General features: G+C 38.3%; 1 protein-coding gene across 5 annotated transcripts in view; it reads left to right on the top strand.

Annotated features, from left to right (window-relative positions):
- Positions 1-16,133, top strand: part of PTPN4 (protein tyrosine phosphatase non-receptor type 4) — a 143,406-nt gene that overhangs the window by 46,123 nt on the left and 81,150 nt on the right. For 4 of the 5 annotated variants that reach the window (XM_084774681.1, XM_084774677.1, XM_084774680.1 and 1 more), the window contains 3 exons: positions 10,342-10,449; positions 14,396-14,438; positions 14,515-14,614. In XM_084774681.1, coding sequence (XP_084630807.1) covers positions 10,342-10,449; positions 14,396-14,438; positions 14,515-14,614 — 251 coding nt within the window. The remainder of the gene's footprint in view (positions 1-10,341; positions 10,450-14,395; positions 14,439-14,514; positions 14,615-16,133) is intronic. The other variant, XM_084774679.1, reaches the window with a different exon arrangement.

A 16,133-nucleotide genomic window follows, 5' to 3' on the forward strand; every position in this document is an offset into this window, starting at 1 on the left:
CAGCAGACCTGGTGTTAGCAACTCTTGCTGCAACCAACGCTATTTGTAGTAGAAATCATGATAGGTATAAATTTATCTGAGTGAGGCTTTATCATGGCCTATGCTGAATACAGTTGGCAGTGCTAGGATGGAGGCCTCCTCATGAAAGTATGAGGTGGACTTCATACATAGGAAAGGGCAGGGACATATTTGCATTCTTCTTTGTGCAGTTTCTGCATGTCATGCAGCCTGCAAGTATAGTGTCATGAGTGGGCGAGATGCTTCTTTTTATGACAAGAGTGGGGATATCTGAAGTGTTGGCTGGGTGGCTAAGCCAAATCTTTTCCACACTTGTGACAGCTGCATTATGCAGCAGGTAGAAATCTTCTGGGTTAGCATGGGACATGCAAAGATTTGATAGCAGATGTGAAGTCTCTTGGAGCAGTCGTTGGGTATGTTGAATAGCAGGAGTTGCCAACAGGTTGGCCAGAGCATTTAAAGTAATGACAACTCCTCTGTTTTCTGTGGAAGCTGTAGCCTGAAATTATAGCAGCTTCCTTTGATGGGTCTTCAGGAGTAGTGGAAGTGCCTGTTAGAACCCAGCTGATGTGGAACTCCTGGGAGATGTCAGCAGTAGCTCTGAACTTATCTCATTTTTATACTACATGGGGCAACCATATTCCACAGTGGGGTTAGCAGCCCAGGGGCCAAGTGTAACAGAAGAACTCAGTTCTTGTCAGTGGAAGCCGTTCTCCCCTATCCTGCCAACTCCAACCCTAACCTTGACTGCAAAGAATTCTTGTTGTGTATCACCCACAGAAAACAGAAAGCTGATTCTTTAGAGGACCCCAAAGTCTAAAGTTTGCTTTTGTTTCCAATAAATGTAATCCATCCAGCAGTTATTTTTCTAGCTAATCCCCATATAAATGAGAAGTGCCCACTTGACTATGGTCAGTTGTTCTTGATATGTCTCACAAATGTTGAAACAACATGGAATCTGTTTTGTATATTTATATGCATAGTATCTACTTATATTATTTATAAAAATCTTTGTTCTAACATATATTAAACACACACACTTTTTAACCTGGTAACTCTTTTATCCTCCTGATTGGGAATTTCTTATAGTAATGTACTTTTCTCTTAAATATTGTTCTTGATATTTTTTGTGACTTTTTTTTAGTTTTTTGAAAAAAAAATATATATAATTAAAAAATATTTTTTATTTTTATCTGTGTGAGTGGTTTTGCTCGAATGTATGGCAGTATACTGTATGCATACCTGGTGCCCTTGGAGGCCAGGAGAGAACATTGTATGTCCTTGGACTTAAAGGTTATGAGTTGCTGTTGTGGGTGCTAGGAATGTAGGTCTTCTGGAAGAGCAGCTGATGCTCTTCAGTGAGGAACCATCTTTTCAGCCCCCTATTTTTTTTTTTAAACATACTACTTTGTTTAATTCCCACAAAGGAAAACAACAGCTGCTATAGATGAAGAAATTAATAATAGTGTTATGAGTTTTTTTTCTGAATGTGCAAACATTTCCTTTGGTTTGTTTATGATAAACATCAGCTGATAGTTTTGGCTACTTCTTTTGCAGTTAAAAAAATCCTATGTAAAAAGAGATCTGTAAGTAAATAGTTACTTTACATTGAATAACGACTTAATTTTATCCCATTAGCTTACATCTTAGATGTATTAATTTTCCTTTTTTTTAAAAAAAACTTTTTAATGTATTCTTTGTGAATTTCATATCATGTACCCTGATCGTACTCATCTCCCTATCCCTCCATATCCACCCTCCAGCCTTGCAGCCCCCCATCCCTAAAGAAAACAAAACAAAAATCTCTCCTTGGAAGCAGCAGTCTATCACTGTTTATCACACAGTATACTCTTTTGCCAAAACAGCTTAACTTCCAAATGTTCATTGCAATGAGTCCTTGGTCTGGTTAGAGACTAGAGCTGTGAAGCTCCTCGACTCCAGTGCCTGAGATACCCTTGGGACATTGACTCACCTCAGGGCTTGACTACCTTCCCAGCCCTCCGAGTTGTCGACATCCTTCTACCTGAGTACCAGAATGCAGGCCACCCACCTACAACACACAACCCAATGAAAACATCTATATACAGTAAAGTGTTCCAGAGTGATAAGGCTGGGTGGTGTCACACACCTTTAATCCCAGCACTCAAGTAGGTGGATCTTTGTGAGTTCAAGGCCAGCCAGGGCTACACAGAGAAATCCTGTCTCAACAAACAAACAAACAAACAAATAAACAAAAAACAACAAAGCAGAACACAGCAACAGCCAAAAAAAGAATTCCAGAATAAGCACGTCACCAGTGCCTCCAAAACCTTTCTTCTTCGGACATTCTTAGGTATCTTCCTTTTTTAAATAGGATTCTTGTCCTCATAAATGAGTGATTCCTCCCATCATAGCACTGATGGTTGCTGAAGTATGTGAGAGAATGAAGCTGTGAGCTCAAAACACTTGCTTGCTCTTGCCGTCCTTTCTCCTGTGCTCATTCTCGTGAGTCTGGCAAGTGATATGAGGATGCTAGCATCATGGATTTCCTCTGCCCTCTGGGGGGTGTCTGAGCACTGCTCCTTAAGTTCACTAATAACAACTGCTCGATGCATGTGTCTTGGCTGGTTCCAGACGCTTTACTTCCACTCAGCTTCTGTTTCATCATAATGTATTAGAACCAAGCATGGTGGGATGTATTTCTTAGATGCTCCTTTTAAAGGTTTTTATTTTCCTTGAAGTCTCTGACTGGCCTTCTTCTGCTTTATCTTCCGTTTTATCCTCAGAGCTGCTTATCATATCGCTGGGGTAGAGCTTAAACGAAAGTGAGTCACTCTTGCCAAGGCTGCCCAACACTGCAGTCTTGAGGATATTTTCTAAATCCATGTGAATCTTTACCAGACTCAAAACTGCAGGATGTCCCTGCAGAGATTCTCCTGAGGCTTCCTCCAGGATGAGGTGGCTCAAATCCATAAGGTACATGAGCAACGTGAGAAGCTCAGCCCTTCTCTGTAGCATATGTTCCAGCTTGAACATTGTCAGTGCTTGCTTGTGTAGTTACAGCCATTACCTGATCCTGGAGGCTTCTCAGAAGTGTTACTGAGCTTGACACGTCTGACTCCAACACTTTTGGAGCCATCATCTTTGCAAAGTCCACACTTTTCAGGACCCTACTTTTTCTTCTTTTTTATTACATTTATTTAATTCTTTTGTTAATTCTTTGTGGGAATTAAACAGGTATGGGGGCACACATACCTGGAGGTCAGAGAATAAATATTTACTTTAACCATATAAATCTCAATGATTGAACTTAGGCCATCAGGCTTGATGGCAAGTGCCTTTCCTTGCTTATGCATCTGGCCAGCCCCCATCTATTTTATTTCAAAATGTCCTATAATTTTCTATGACTGTTTTTCTGTCCTTTAATGCTTAATTTTTTCATGAGTCTATTACTGCTTTGTATATGTTTGGACTAATGCCTACTCACGTATCTTGTTTATTTTGACATCTTTTCTATTGTTAAATAGTAAGTTTCTTTTTTATATTATGGATACAAGCCACTTACTAGGTTAGGTATATGATTTATAAACATCTTTCAGTTTTTGTTCTCTGAGTTATCTTTTCATGGTTTTGATGTTATCTTTTAAAATAGAAAATTTTTAACTTTTGGATTTGAGTTTGTCATATCTTAAAAAAAAAAAGCCTGGCTCATGGTTGCTAGGAATTGAGTTATTTTTTTATATGATGCCAGATATGGGTCCAGTTTTACTCTTTTGTACATGAATATCCACTTAACCAGTTCATTCCTATCTGGATGTTTTTGGCTCTTGTAACAGCAAATGCAGTAGTTGATTTCTGAAGTCTGTGGTTTTTCCCATTTGAATATCTTGTTATAAGAGTATCACATCATCTTGATTTTTGTAGTTTCATAGAAAATTTTAAAGTTGGGAAATGTGAGTTCTTCAACATTGTTCTTTTTCGTTTTTCTGTGTATGTACATTTAAGATTACTGTCTTAGGACAGGAGAGCTGGTTCCAATGATTAAGAACATATTTTTGGGCCAAGCATGGTGGCACATGCCTTTAATCCCAGCACTCAGGAGGCAGAGCTAGGTGGTTCTCTGTGAGTTCAAGGACAGCCTGGTTTACAAAGAGAGTCCAGTTGCTTTTTTGAGGTTCCTATTGTCTGCTATGAAGATCTATTTCTGAAGATGTTCTTTTATGCAGGAAGTGAGCCAAGTCTATCTTCTGATAATGGCTGAAGGATTTTGGTCTTTTAAGAGCTATTATAATGTGCTGTTGGGTCATAGGGAAGGGGAATGGGGTGGAAATGAGAGGGAGGGAGGAATGGGAGGATGCACAGGATGGGATAGCAATTGAGATGTAATATGAATGATTTATTTTTCAATAAAAAACATATTTAAAAAATAATAATGTGCTGTTGGGCTAAATATGGTGGGAACTGTATCCTGCTGATCTTTAGGAGAGCATCTTTAGAAATAAGATGATTACATTTTAAAATGCAGAGTCCTTTTATTTCCCAGTGAAGATACACACACATGCATATATGTGAACTCTGTATGTATAATGGATCAAGTCATAGTCACTGCAAGGAACCCCAGTTTGGTCTTGGACTTTTCCTTTTCCCTACAGCAGCCCTACATGCTATACAGCACAGCTCTGGTGCTGTTGAAGCAGTAGTTCTCACAGGATAGGGCCAATGAGACTGCTTCATGTGGGAACAAAAGCCAAAAACTAACCAGCTAATAGGGAATCGCTATAAATATTTTCTGTTTAACTTTTGCTAATTCTGCTTCTCAAAGAGCATCACTCTCTGCCTAAGTCTACAGAGCTGCTGCTGTGTCTTCCCTACAGCCAGGTCTCACACATCTCTCCTTCTTTTTGGCCTACCAATAAGAATCTTGTTTAGTTAGGCAATTATTGTTGACTTAAAATTCTAGTAACAAAACAAAGTTCTGTCCGGGATAGCTTTTACTTGTAAAAACACAGTTTATCCTAAGTTATTTGTAGATGTATTATCCCTTGATCTTTCTTAAACGCCTTCTTCTTTTACTGGTATTTATGTGAAATAAGGAATACTGAAAGGCTAGAAATAACGAGGAGACTAAAAACCTCTAAACTTTAGAACTGTGTCAGTATACTATTTTATCATTCACCAACTCTACTAATCAAATATTAATTAACCGCTTTTTAAAAACAGCCTACTGAAAATTGCCAGTTCATGGCCAGTTTCTCCTTCAGCTGTTTTCTTTTAATTCTCATCTGGGCAATTTCATCTGCTCTATTTATCCACCCTTTCAATGGCATCCTATAAAGAATATGTCCATTCTGCACATTGCCTGGCCCAGCAGGCTTTCCTTTGAAATGTGCATAGAAACCTCTGTGACCTTGAAATTCTTATGATCTTCATGCACACAAAAAACATTATGTGGACAAAGCCAAGGTTTTGCTACCATCCTGAGTGGTAGCTGGACCATGGTTAAAGTAACCTCCGTGTGCCTGATACTGCTGGGTTCATGGAAAATGCTTCTCTAGGGGGTCTTGTGCAAGCAATGTGTCAGGTTGCATCCTCTACTCAAGGGAAAATCTTTTCCAGTGAGTTTTATATTTATGGTTGTGAGCCTGTTTTAAATGAATTTCCAATAATTAAAATTATTTGGCCCTGGCATGGGTGGAGTCCCTCTGATATCTAAGGCAACCTCAAGGAATCTTTTTATTTTCTTGGTACAAAAACTTGTCTTTTTTTTTTCTAATGACTCTTTAACAACCACAGCCTTATTGTCAGCAACTTTAAGTGCCAGACTACATAATTTTCTGGCCAAACTACATATGCTTTCAATATTCCTGTTTTGTTCCTTGCTCTAAAAACACAGTTAATAAACACTGTTCCATAGCCCAAGTGATGGATTTCTTCCATCGGATTAAGTAACAAATTACCTTTAAATTCTGCTTCTCTCAAACTCTCAGGGCACAGACAAGATGCAAGGGGTTTTTTTGTTTTGTTTTGTTTTGTTTTTGTTTGTTTGTTTGTTTTTTGCCACACTGTACAATGTGGTGGTCTCTAGTCTATCGTAGTCTTTATTCTCATCCAAACCTTTGTGAACCTGGCCTTCACTGTTGTGTTTCTGTCAGCCTTCTCCCACTCCTAAGTCCTCCTTATATTTTATGCTTTGACTTCTTCAGCTCTTATCACCAGTTTTTTCTACATTTCTCTCTTAGGTAGTCACAGTATCTACCTCACTTCTTGGCTTCCAGTTTTCTGTGCTGGTTTCTTGTTGATGTTAACACCCACCCACCCCACTTCCCAAACAGTGAAAGGACTTAGTGTGAGTCCACGGTCTTTGGCTGTGTTAAGCAGAACAGTATAATGGAATCTGTAATAGAACAAAGCAGCTTTCTTCATGGAAACCAAGAAACAGACAGGAAGTATTTAGGGTAAGATACAGCCCCTAATGTCTTTATTTCCTCTACATCCTAGTCTCCAGAACCTCCCCAGATAGCATCCCCAATTGAGCAACATATGAGCCTGTGGAGGATATTTCATATCTAAACCATAAAATATGAAAACAGTCTTCTATCTCTTGCTTGTAATGCCTTCATGACATCTGTACACTGCCAGCAAGAAGACTTGTTATATGTGGTACCTTTGCTTTATGCTTTGAGAAAAATAAAGATCTTTTGGTTTGAACTTACCCAGTCTCTTTTACTGTAATGTGGACAACAGAAGGTTAATGAAGCAAGAGATGAACAGACCTTTCTTTCTTTCTTTCTTTCTTTCTTTCCTTCCTTCCTTCCTTCTTTCTTTCTTTCCTTCTTTCTTTCCTTCTATAATGACTTTCCACTTTTTCAATGTGGCCACATTAGGAAGAGGGACAAAGAGGTCCAGTGAATCTCCCAAGGCCAGCTTCCTCTTTTAAAGATTATTTTTATTTAATATATTTGAGTGTTTTGTCTATGTGTGTTTATGTGCAGCATGTGCATATAGTGCCCATGAGGGCCAGAAGAGGGCATCAGATCCCCTGGAACTGGGGTTAAGGGTGGTTGTGAGCCATCATGTGAGTGTGAGGGACTGAACCCAGGTCCTGTGCGAGAGCAGCCAATGAGTGCTCTTAATTGCTGAATCATCTCATTGGCTTTTCAGTTGTGGTTTTTGAATCTTCCTCCTTCTCTTTCCTTCAAAGGTTATTATATTTTAAACTGAATTTCTGTTTTTCTTTTAATATTGTTCATTTTAAATCAACAAGGAGCACCATCAGGAATTCATTTGCTAATTCAGATGCACAAACACAACATTCTTGATGTGTCATTTTTTCCTCACTTATAGTTAGTTCCTTTGTTGTTAGTCTACTGTTGTGGTCCATATGATTTTGATGTCTTTGATACTCTAGGTCACCAAAATTCTTGTTATGGTTATTACAGTATCTCTTAATGGAACTTTCTGTTTTTGTTCTTTCATTTGTAGATTACTTATTTTTGGGGTTTTTTTTTTTTTTTGTGTGTGTGTGTGTGTGTGTGTGTGTGTGTGTGTGTGTGTGTGTGTGTGTTTTGCTGAATGTATGTCTGTGTAGCAGGTGTGTGCCTGGTGCCCATAGAGGCCAGAAGAGGGTTTCAGATCCTGTGGAACTAAAGTTATGGATGGGTGTGAGCCACCATATGAGTGTTAGAAACTGAACCCAGGTCCTCTGCCAAAGCAAGAAAGGCACTAAGCCATCTTTCCAGTCCCTTCTGTCTTTATTCTTAACACCTCCATTTGACTACATAAAGCCATATGGCAGCTTTTGTTTCAAATTTTATAAACTTTTATGTGTTTTAATTAGTGCATTATTTGCACTTCAACTGGAGGTATAACAAGAAACCAGTCTATTCCGTCTTGTTCAGAAGAGAAGACTGCATTAGACTCACCTTAGTAGCTTTTTAAAATATTAAATTTATTAATTATTTTATGTGTGTGCATGTTCTGCTTGCATATATGTCTGTGTACACTTCTGTGCTTCTAGTGCCCAGGGAGGCTGGGAGAGGGCATCAAATCCCCTTGAGTGGGAATTACACATGATTGTGAGCCACGACGTGGTTGTTGGAACCAATGATCTCTTCAAGAGCAACAAATTCTCTTAGCCCCAGAGCCATCTCTCAAGCCCAACCTCAGTAGCTAGACCAATTTAATCAGAATGATGAATGGACAGAGAACACTGTAGTAATGCTTAAGTTTGTTTGTAATGCAAGTAACCAAATGGGCAACAGCACTGAGTTAGGAAGTGCTGTTTGATGCACATACTTCTTCCGTTGGTTGCTAGTCTTGACACAGTTTTGACCAGTAAGACATGATGTGTAGTCTTTTTGTGTGGTAACTTTGTTTGTTCTCTTGAACAATATCATGTATGAATATGGATCTTGGAGTTGCTGATAGTGCTGCTAGAAGCCTGCAAATACACCAGCACTAGAATACAGATAAGGGAGAAGGGAGGGAGCCTAGTTCTTGATTGCCTCTCATTGGGTGATGTAGCTCAGGAATCTGTTCTACCTTTTTACTTTATATTATGAAAAAATATTTCTATCAGCTCTGAGATTGTTTCTGATTTTATTTAGAATCTGTCTACGGTAGCCAATGAGAGAAAATACTATTGGTAAAATAGACCAGTGCTATATTTTTCTAGTGAACACGTTGATGTGTTTAAGCTATTTCCTTCATTATTGGATTTTATTTCGCTGTTCAGGTATACCTGAAGCAGTTGATACAGTTACTATTTTTGCTTAGTATTTATAAATTTAGGCTGAGGAGATGACTTAGTTGGGTGTTAAGTATGCAAGTATGAGGGCCTGAGACAAGATTCTCAGTACTCATAAAAAGCTAGCATAGCACCACCTCTCTGTAACTCTATGCTGAGGTGTGGAGACAAGAGGATCCTAGGGACTTTCTGGCATCCAGTTTATCCTAAAAGGTGAGCTCCAGGTTCACTGATGGACCCTGACTCAAAAATAGGAGAGGGGCAGGTGAGATGACTCAGCAGGTAGGGGGATTTGCTGACAAGTTTAACCACTTGAGTTCAGTTGCTGGAATTCACATGGTGGAAGGAGAGAACTGACACCTAAAAGTTGAACTCTGACCTTCACATATGTGTTGTGGCATGTACGTGTGCAATTGTGTAGACGCATGTACATAAATATAAAAGTAATGCAAAGAAAGATAATGGAGCAAAATAGAGGTAGTATCTGACATCAATCTGTGACTTCCACATGCACACACAGATGAGTGTTCTGTACGTACATACAATTTTCTAATTGTTTCCCAACAAATTATGTCATTTTATAGTTTTGTAATTGAATAAAGATATTTTTTATCTTACTCATTGCATTTTATTTTTTGTTATCTACTCATGGCATGTCATTGTGATTTCTTATTTTAATTTCTATTATTACCGATGAACCTGTTAATTATTTCTGTTTTATCTATTAGTTTTTACTCATTGTTTAGTAAATTATTCAATCATATCTTTTGTACCATATTTAGTAGCTGTGGAACATGGGGATAATGTCTACATGATTGAATTAGCTAAAGTGAGGTAGTTTCTAAAATTCTATAATTGTAAAGTTATATTCTGACAAATCAAAAGCCTTTCTCAAATGTCCTGCAATTTTTTTCTGTCTTCTGCCTTTTGTGACTTTTACACAAAACTGTAGTTTAAACTGTATTCAACTTTATAATCATATTTCAATGTAAGAATAAGAGGCATAGAGAGATAGCATATGTGTGTGTGTATGTATATGTGTAATACACTTACATAAGTTATTGTGGCAGCAATATAAAATAACAAAAATACCATGATAATAGTCTATAGGAGGCATTTCAATCAGTAGTTTTTATTTTATTTTATTTTATTTTATTTTTTCAATCAGTAGTTTATCTTCATATTTTCATTTTCTCTATGAACCAGTTTTCCTTAAAATGCCACAGGTGACACTTTACTTTCAACCAAGCCATTGATATAGAAACAATGGCCATTTGTTTTTTGTTTTTTTGTTTTTGTTTTTGTTTTTTTAAGGAAAACAAGTTATGCAAGGTTAAAAAGCATAAAGCACCAAGTATGGTAGAATATGTCTTAAAATATTTTTTTTAATTCACTTTACATCCTGATTGTAGCCCCCTCCCCTCCCAGTGCCCCTCTTTCCCATGGTATACATCTTTAATCCTCAGGGGATAGAGGGAGGTGGATCTCTAAGTTCAAGGCCAGCCAGGGATACTTAGTGGGATCTTGTCTCAAAAAGAAAAAAAAAAACACATAAAACACAGCCTACTAAAGATGCTTTCATATTATTTTTCTTCCAGAAACACGATCAGGGGCAAGTTCTGCTGGACATAGTCTTCAAGCATCTTGATTTGACAGAGCGAGACTATTTTGGTTTACAGTTGGCTGACGATTCCACAGATAACCCAGTAAGTTTAAGAAGGTATAGTTTCCTTATAGTTTTTCTCTTTTTGTTATAATGAGTTTTAATATTTTTTGATATAATGAATTTTAACATTTTTAATTGAATAATTAAACATAGAACTGTTATTTCTACCACAGAACTTTCTATTTAAATATTCAAAAAGATCTATCGAATGCTAGATTGTTTCTAAGGAAGACCTTTAAGGGTTTAATTTTTTTGGCTTTGTTTGTTTGTTTGTTTGTTTGTTTGTTTTGTTTTTTGAGACAGGGTTTCTGTTTTAGCCCTGGCTGTGCTGGCTTCAAGCTCACAGAGATCTGCCTCTCTCTGCCTCTCGAGTGGTGGGATTAAAGGTGTGTGCCACCAGGCAAGAGTTCAGTTCTTAAGCCGGGCATGGTGGCATACAAGCACTCCGGGAGGCAGAGGAAGGCAAATCTCTGTGAGTTCGAGGCCAGGCTGATCTACAAAGTGAGTCCAGAACAGCCAAGGCTAAGCGGAGAAACCCAGTCTCCGAGAGAGAGAGAGAGAGAGAGAGAGAGAGACAGAGACAGAGACAGAGACAGAGACAGAGACAGAGACAGAGACAGAGACAGAGACAGAGACAGAGACAAGAGTTCAGTTCTTATAGTGTCCCATGACTAATTGGTGTGTGTGTGTGTGTGTGTGTGTGTGTGTGTGTGTGTGTGTGTGTGTGTGTTGGATGCATATGAATGTGTGGGTGTGAAAGCAGAACAGGGTGTGGCGTGTCTTCCTCTGTCACTCTCTGCCTTGTTTTAAGAGGATTTCTCACTCAACTGGAAGCTTACTGTTCTGGCTGGGGTGGCTTACTGGCAAGCTTTCAGCACTGGTCTCCACCCCCTAATGCCTGAAATTACAGGCAGAAACAGCCATGCCACGTTTTTATATGGGTTTCAAGTTCAGGTCCTCATGCTTGTACAGTAAGCATTTTTACTCACTGAGCCATCTCCCCAGCCCTTCTGATTGTCACTGTGAAATTATTTCAAGGCTTTGAGGATAATTAATATATTAAAAGAAAGGGATTCCATTCTTTAAAGAGAAAGGATAGGAGTAATATTATTAAGAATCTACTGTAGATATATTAATCAGCTGTTTTATGTTTAGTTCTTTTTTTCTTGTGTTTTGTTGTTGTTGTTGTTGTTGTTGTTATTATTATTATTATTATTATTATTATTATTATTATTCACTCACTTTATATCCTGGCCGTAGCTCCCTCTCTCTTCTCCTCCCAGTCCCATCCTTCTTCCCTTCCTCCTTCTTCTCAATCCCCCTTCCCACCTTTTCCTTAGAAAAGAGGAGCTCCCTACCCCCCAAGCTCATCAAGGCACATCAAGACTGAACATGTCCTTTCCCTCTTGTTGCTTGGCAAGGCAGCCTAGCAAGGGGGAAATGATGGGAAAAGCAGGTAGCAGAGCCCATGTCAGGGACCGCCCCCATCCCCCTTACTAGATAATCCACGTGAAAACTGATGTGCCCATTAGCTGCATCTGTGTAGGGGGCCTAGGTCCAGTCCATGCATGGTCCTTGCTTAGTGCTTCAGTCTCCACAAGCCCCTCTGGGCCCTGCTTAGTTGGCGCTGTTGGTCTTCTTGTGGAGCTCCTGTCACCTCCAGGTCCTGCTATCCTTTCTTCCAGTGTCTGGCTGTGAGTCTCACCATCTGTTTTGAGCCTCTGCTTGGTGGAGCCTCTTAGAGGACAACTCTGCTAGGCTCCTTGGGTTTAGTTCTTACTTGATAAAGAGAATCATTAAGTTTTAAAATGAAAAATAAATGCTTACAAAGTATAAAAATTTAATGAAAAAATTGATTAGTTAAGTAACCAAGAAAGGATGTGAATTCCCATCTCCACTCCAAAGCCTATGCTTTCTTTTCAACTAAAGTTTCTTCAAGAGAAATAGTGCTAGTAGATGTTCAGCAGTAAAGGTGCTCGGCATATATGCCTGCTGAGTTCTATTCTTGGAACCTGTGTAAAAGTAGGAGAGAACTGACTCCATAGCATTGTTGTCTGACCTCCAAACGCATGCACTGGTATGCACCCACCCCATACACAATAAAAGAAAAATATGAGAAAGTTGCACATTTTAAGGAGAGGTGGGAACATGTAATAAAATCACTCATCACCAATCAAAAGGAGTAGAGAAAAGTTCTAAAATTTCTCATATATTTTAATTTTGTTTTAAATTTAAAGTATTTGTATGCTATATATACTATTTGCATGTGTATATAATTTATATATTATGGATATACTAGTTTTTGAAGATGAAAGTTACTCTTGCCTTTAGTAAGTAGGCATTGAAATTTAATTGAACTTATTAAAAAATGAAAAGGACATCTAAACCTTTTATTTTTGTCTTACAGCAAATACAGAACCATGTCTCTTTAGCATCTTTCTTGCATATATACAGATAAAGCTTTGCGTTTGTGAAGTTTGTAATCTTAAACTTTTTCCACAACTTTAGCTTTTGACTTAATATATTTGCTTTGATTGGTTGATTTGTTTCGTTCTTTTTGTTTGTTTGTTTGTTTGTTTTTCTATTTGTCTTTTGAACAGGATATCATGCTGTAGATATCCTGGGCTTGCTTAGATCACCCCAATCTTGTCTCAGTTTCTAGTGCTGGGTCACAGGGTGTGCTCTACCACTGATATAATGTATAACAATAATTTTTTGTATAACAATAATTTTAATGAGGTAATTAATGATATCTAATGAGGAAATGATAATACTTATAATACATAATTTTAAAAGTAGTTAAGGTTCCTTAGTGGCCTTTATCATGACGTTATTAAATCTTTAAATTTATGATTCTTGTGAGTTTCTGAGCTTTTTGTTTCTTTGTTTTTTGTTTTTGTTTTTGTTTTTTCAAGACAGGGTTTCTCTGTAACAGCTCTGGCTGTCCTGGACTCTGTTTGTAGACCAGGCTAGCCTCGAACTCACAGAGATCTGCCTGCCTTTGCCTTCCAAATGCTGGGATTAAAGGCGTGTGCCACCATGCCTAGCTGTTTATGATTCTTGTGCATTTCTGCACTTTTAAAAAATATCCTTTGTATATTGAATTACAATGTCTGTCTGTAAGACAAAGACTAGATTATAGGTTACTGTTGGCTTGATCTTCCTTTAGGTTCTCCTTACAGTTTGCATTGTGGGCACATTTGCTGGTTCATCTCTAACTTTGTGATTTTTCAAACTCGAGATCACATGAAAATTATATAGGAGATATAGTCCAGGTCGCATTAAGATGATCATTATTTTTTACTAGTGTGTGATTTGGCATACATGGCTAAAAAATACTTGTATTTCAAATGTCACTATTTATCATACTTCAGACTCTTATTTCCAATTGCACACATTTCTTTGGTAGCCTGCTGGAACATGAAGGACGCAGGATGTCAGTGTCCAGCATGCTGAGAAGAATGAACCTGTCAGGTCTGATCCAGTGTCAGTATCCGGTTCTTTTGTTCTGAAAACATATAATTTCTCACAGGCATTATATAGTCCTAAAATTATAAATGTATGAGGTGTGCGGGAACATTTAGATAATTGTTAAAGAAAATATTTATGACTGTGTTAGTTTGATGTGATGTAACACTCTGAGCTAAAGTAACTTGGGGACAAAGGAGTTTATTTCATCTTACTGCTATAGTCCATCAAGGGACATCAAGGCAGGAGCCTGAAGCAGAAACCTTGAAGGACCTTGGCTTACTGGCTTGCTCCCAAGCTCATGCTTGATGACTGCCTTTCTAATGCAGCCCAGGTCTACCTCCCTAGGACCAAACACCCTTCTACATCACTAACAAGCAGGAAACAATATTGCTTCTAATTTAATTTTTTCCTACCTAACTTTTTTCCAAAATGTAGTTGTCAGGTAATTCAGATTTGCAATAACCATTATGCTGGTTCCTCAGGGAAAAAAGAAATCTGTCTTCTTTATTTTTCAGAGGTGGCTGGATCCAAACAAACCAATAAGGAAGCAGCTAAAGAGTGAGCATACTATTTACTTGATGTTTTGCAAATGTGCCTTATAAAGATGATGAGCTAATATAATCTGATTAATTAGAGCTGTTTCTGTTAATTCTAGGGGGATCTCCTTACAGTTTGAACTTTAGAGTTAAATTCTTTGTAAGTGACCCCAACAAATTACAAGAAGAGTATACAAGGTGGGTTTATGGAACTCTTTTTTTCTTTTTCTCTTTCTTTCTTTCCTTTTTTTTTTTTTTTTTAAGTTTTATTTAATGTATGAGTGATTTATTGGCATGTACACCTGCATGCCAGTAGAGGGCATCAGATAACATTGAACTCAGGACCTGTGGAAGAACAGGTGGTGCACTTAACTGCTGAGCTGTCTCTCCAACCTTTGGAACCATTTTTTTTTTTAATTTGTCAAAGCTCTAATATGAAAAATTGAAATTAACTGGCAAAAATAATAACCAATCTAAAAATGTGAATTTCCAAACCATCATATAAAAAAGTTTATAAATGTTCCAAGGCAACTGTTTCCTCCATGAATGGGAGAACTTTCAGGAACTGGACACCCAGAGCTACCTCATCCAGACAGAAGGAGCACTGCTAAAATTCAATGAAGAAATGAGATGGCATTGGATTATATCCAAGGCACAGTGCATAGTGAAAGTTTCTGTGTCGTCCCCGCCCCCCCCCCCCCCCCCCCCCGCGCCGTGTGCGTGGGTGTGTATTTTCTTCCTTTCTTTTCATTGAGTAGAACGTAAAATTTCTAAAATATACACATAGCCATTATGTGTACGGTGTGTTTTTAACTTTTAAATCCAAAGACAGTGTAGGAGACTTTTTTGTTTTGTTTTGTTTTGTTTTTCAAGACAGGGTTTCTCTGTGTAGCCTTGGCTGTCCTGGACCCGCTTTGTAGACCAGGGTGGCCTCGAACTCACAGCGATCCACCAGCCTCTGCCTCCGGAGTGCTGGGATTAAAGGCATGCGCCACCACGCCTGGCTCGAGACTTTGTTTTTTATTAGAAATAATGTTTAGTTTCAATTTTCTTTGTTTTAAAAGTACTAATTTAGGTAAATTGTACATGACTGCATTTATTTAGTCATTATACTAGCTGGAGAAATGGCTCAGAGGTTAAGAGCACTGTCTGCTCTTCCAGAGGACCCTAGTTCAATTCCCAGCAACCACATGGTGGCTCACAACCATCTATAATGTGATCTGATGCCTTCTTCTGGCCTGGAGGTGTACAGAGCACTGTATACATAATAATAAATAAATATAAAAAAAAAGGATCTCATTATACTATACAAAAGTGGTTCTCTACCCTGATTAATAAGTTAGGATCAGTTAGGAGAGCTTTAAACCTCACTAATTGTCCATACCCATAGATATTCTGATGTAATGAGACTCAGATGATACCTGAGTACAGATATGTATACGTTCCTCAGGTAATTCTAGCATTACAGCAAGGGAGCCAGGGCTAAGAAACTCTTCAATGTGGGGCAAAAGAAGATGGCTCAATGTTAGGAGCATAGACTGTTCTCGCAAACTTTGCTTTGACTTCCAGCACCCATGTCAGGTGGCTTACAACTTAACTCTCCCTCCAGGGAGATAGATCCAAGGTACTCTCTTCTGGCCTCTGTGGGCACATGTATTCATGTGCCTATGTCCACACACTGATGCTTGCACACATAGATGATGGTTTCTAGGTTTGT

This window comes from Acomys minous (genome assembly GCF_964271855.1).
Source record: "Acomys minous genome assembly, chromosome: 1".
Lineage (NCBI taxonomy): Eukaryota > Metazoa > Chordata > Mammalia > Rodentia > Muridae > Acomys > Acomys minous.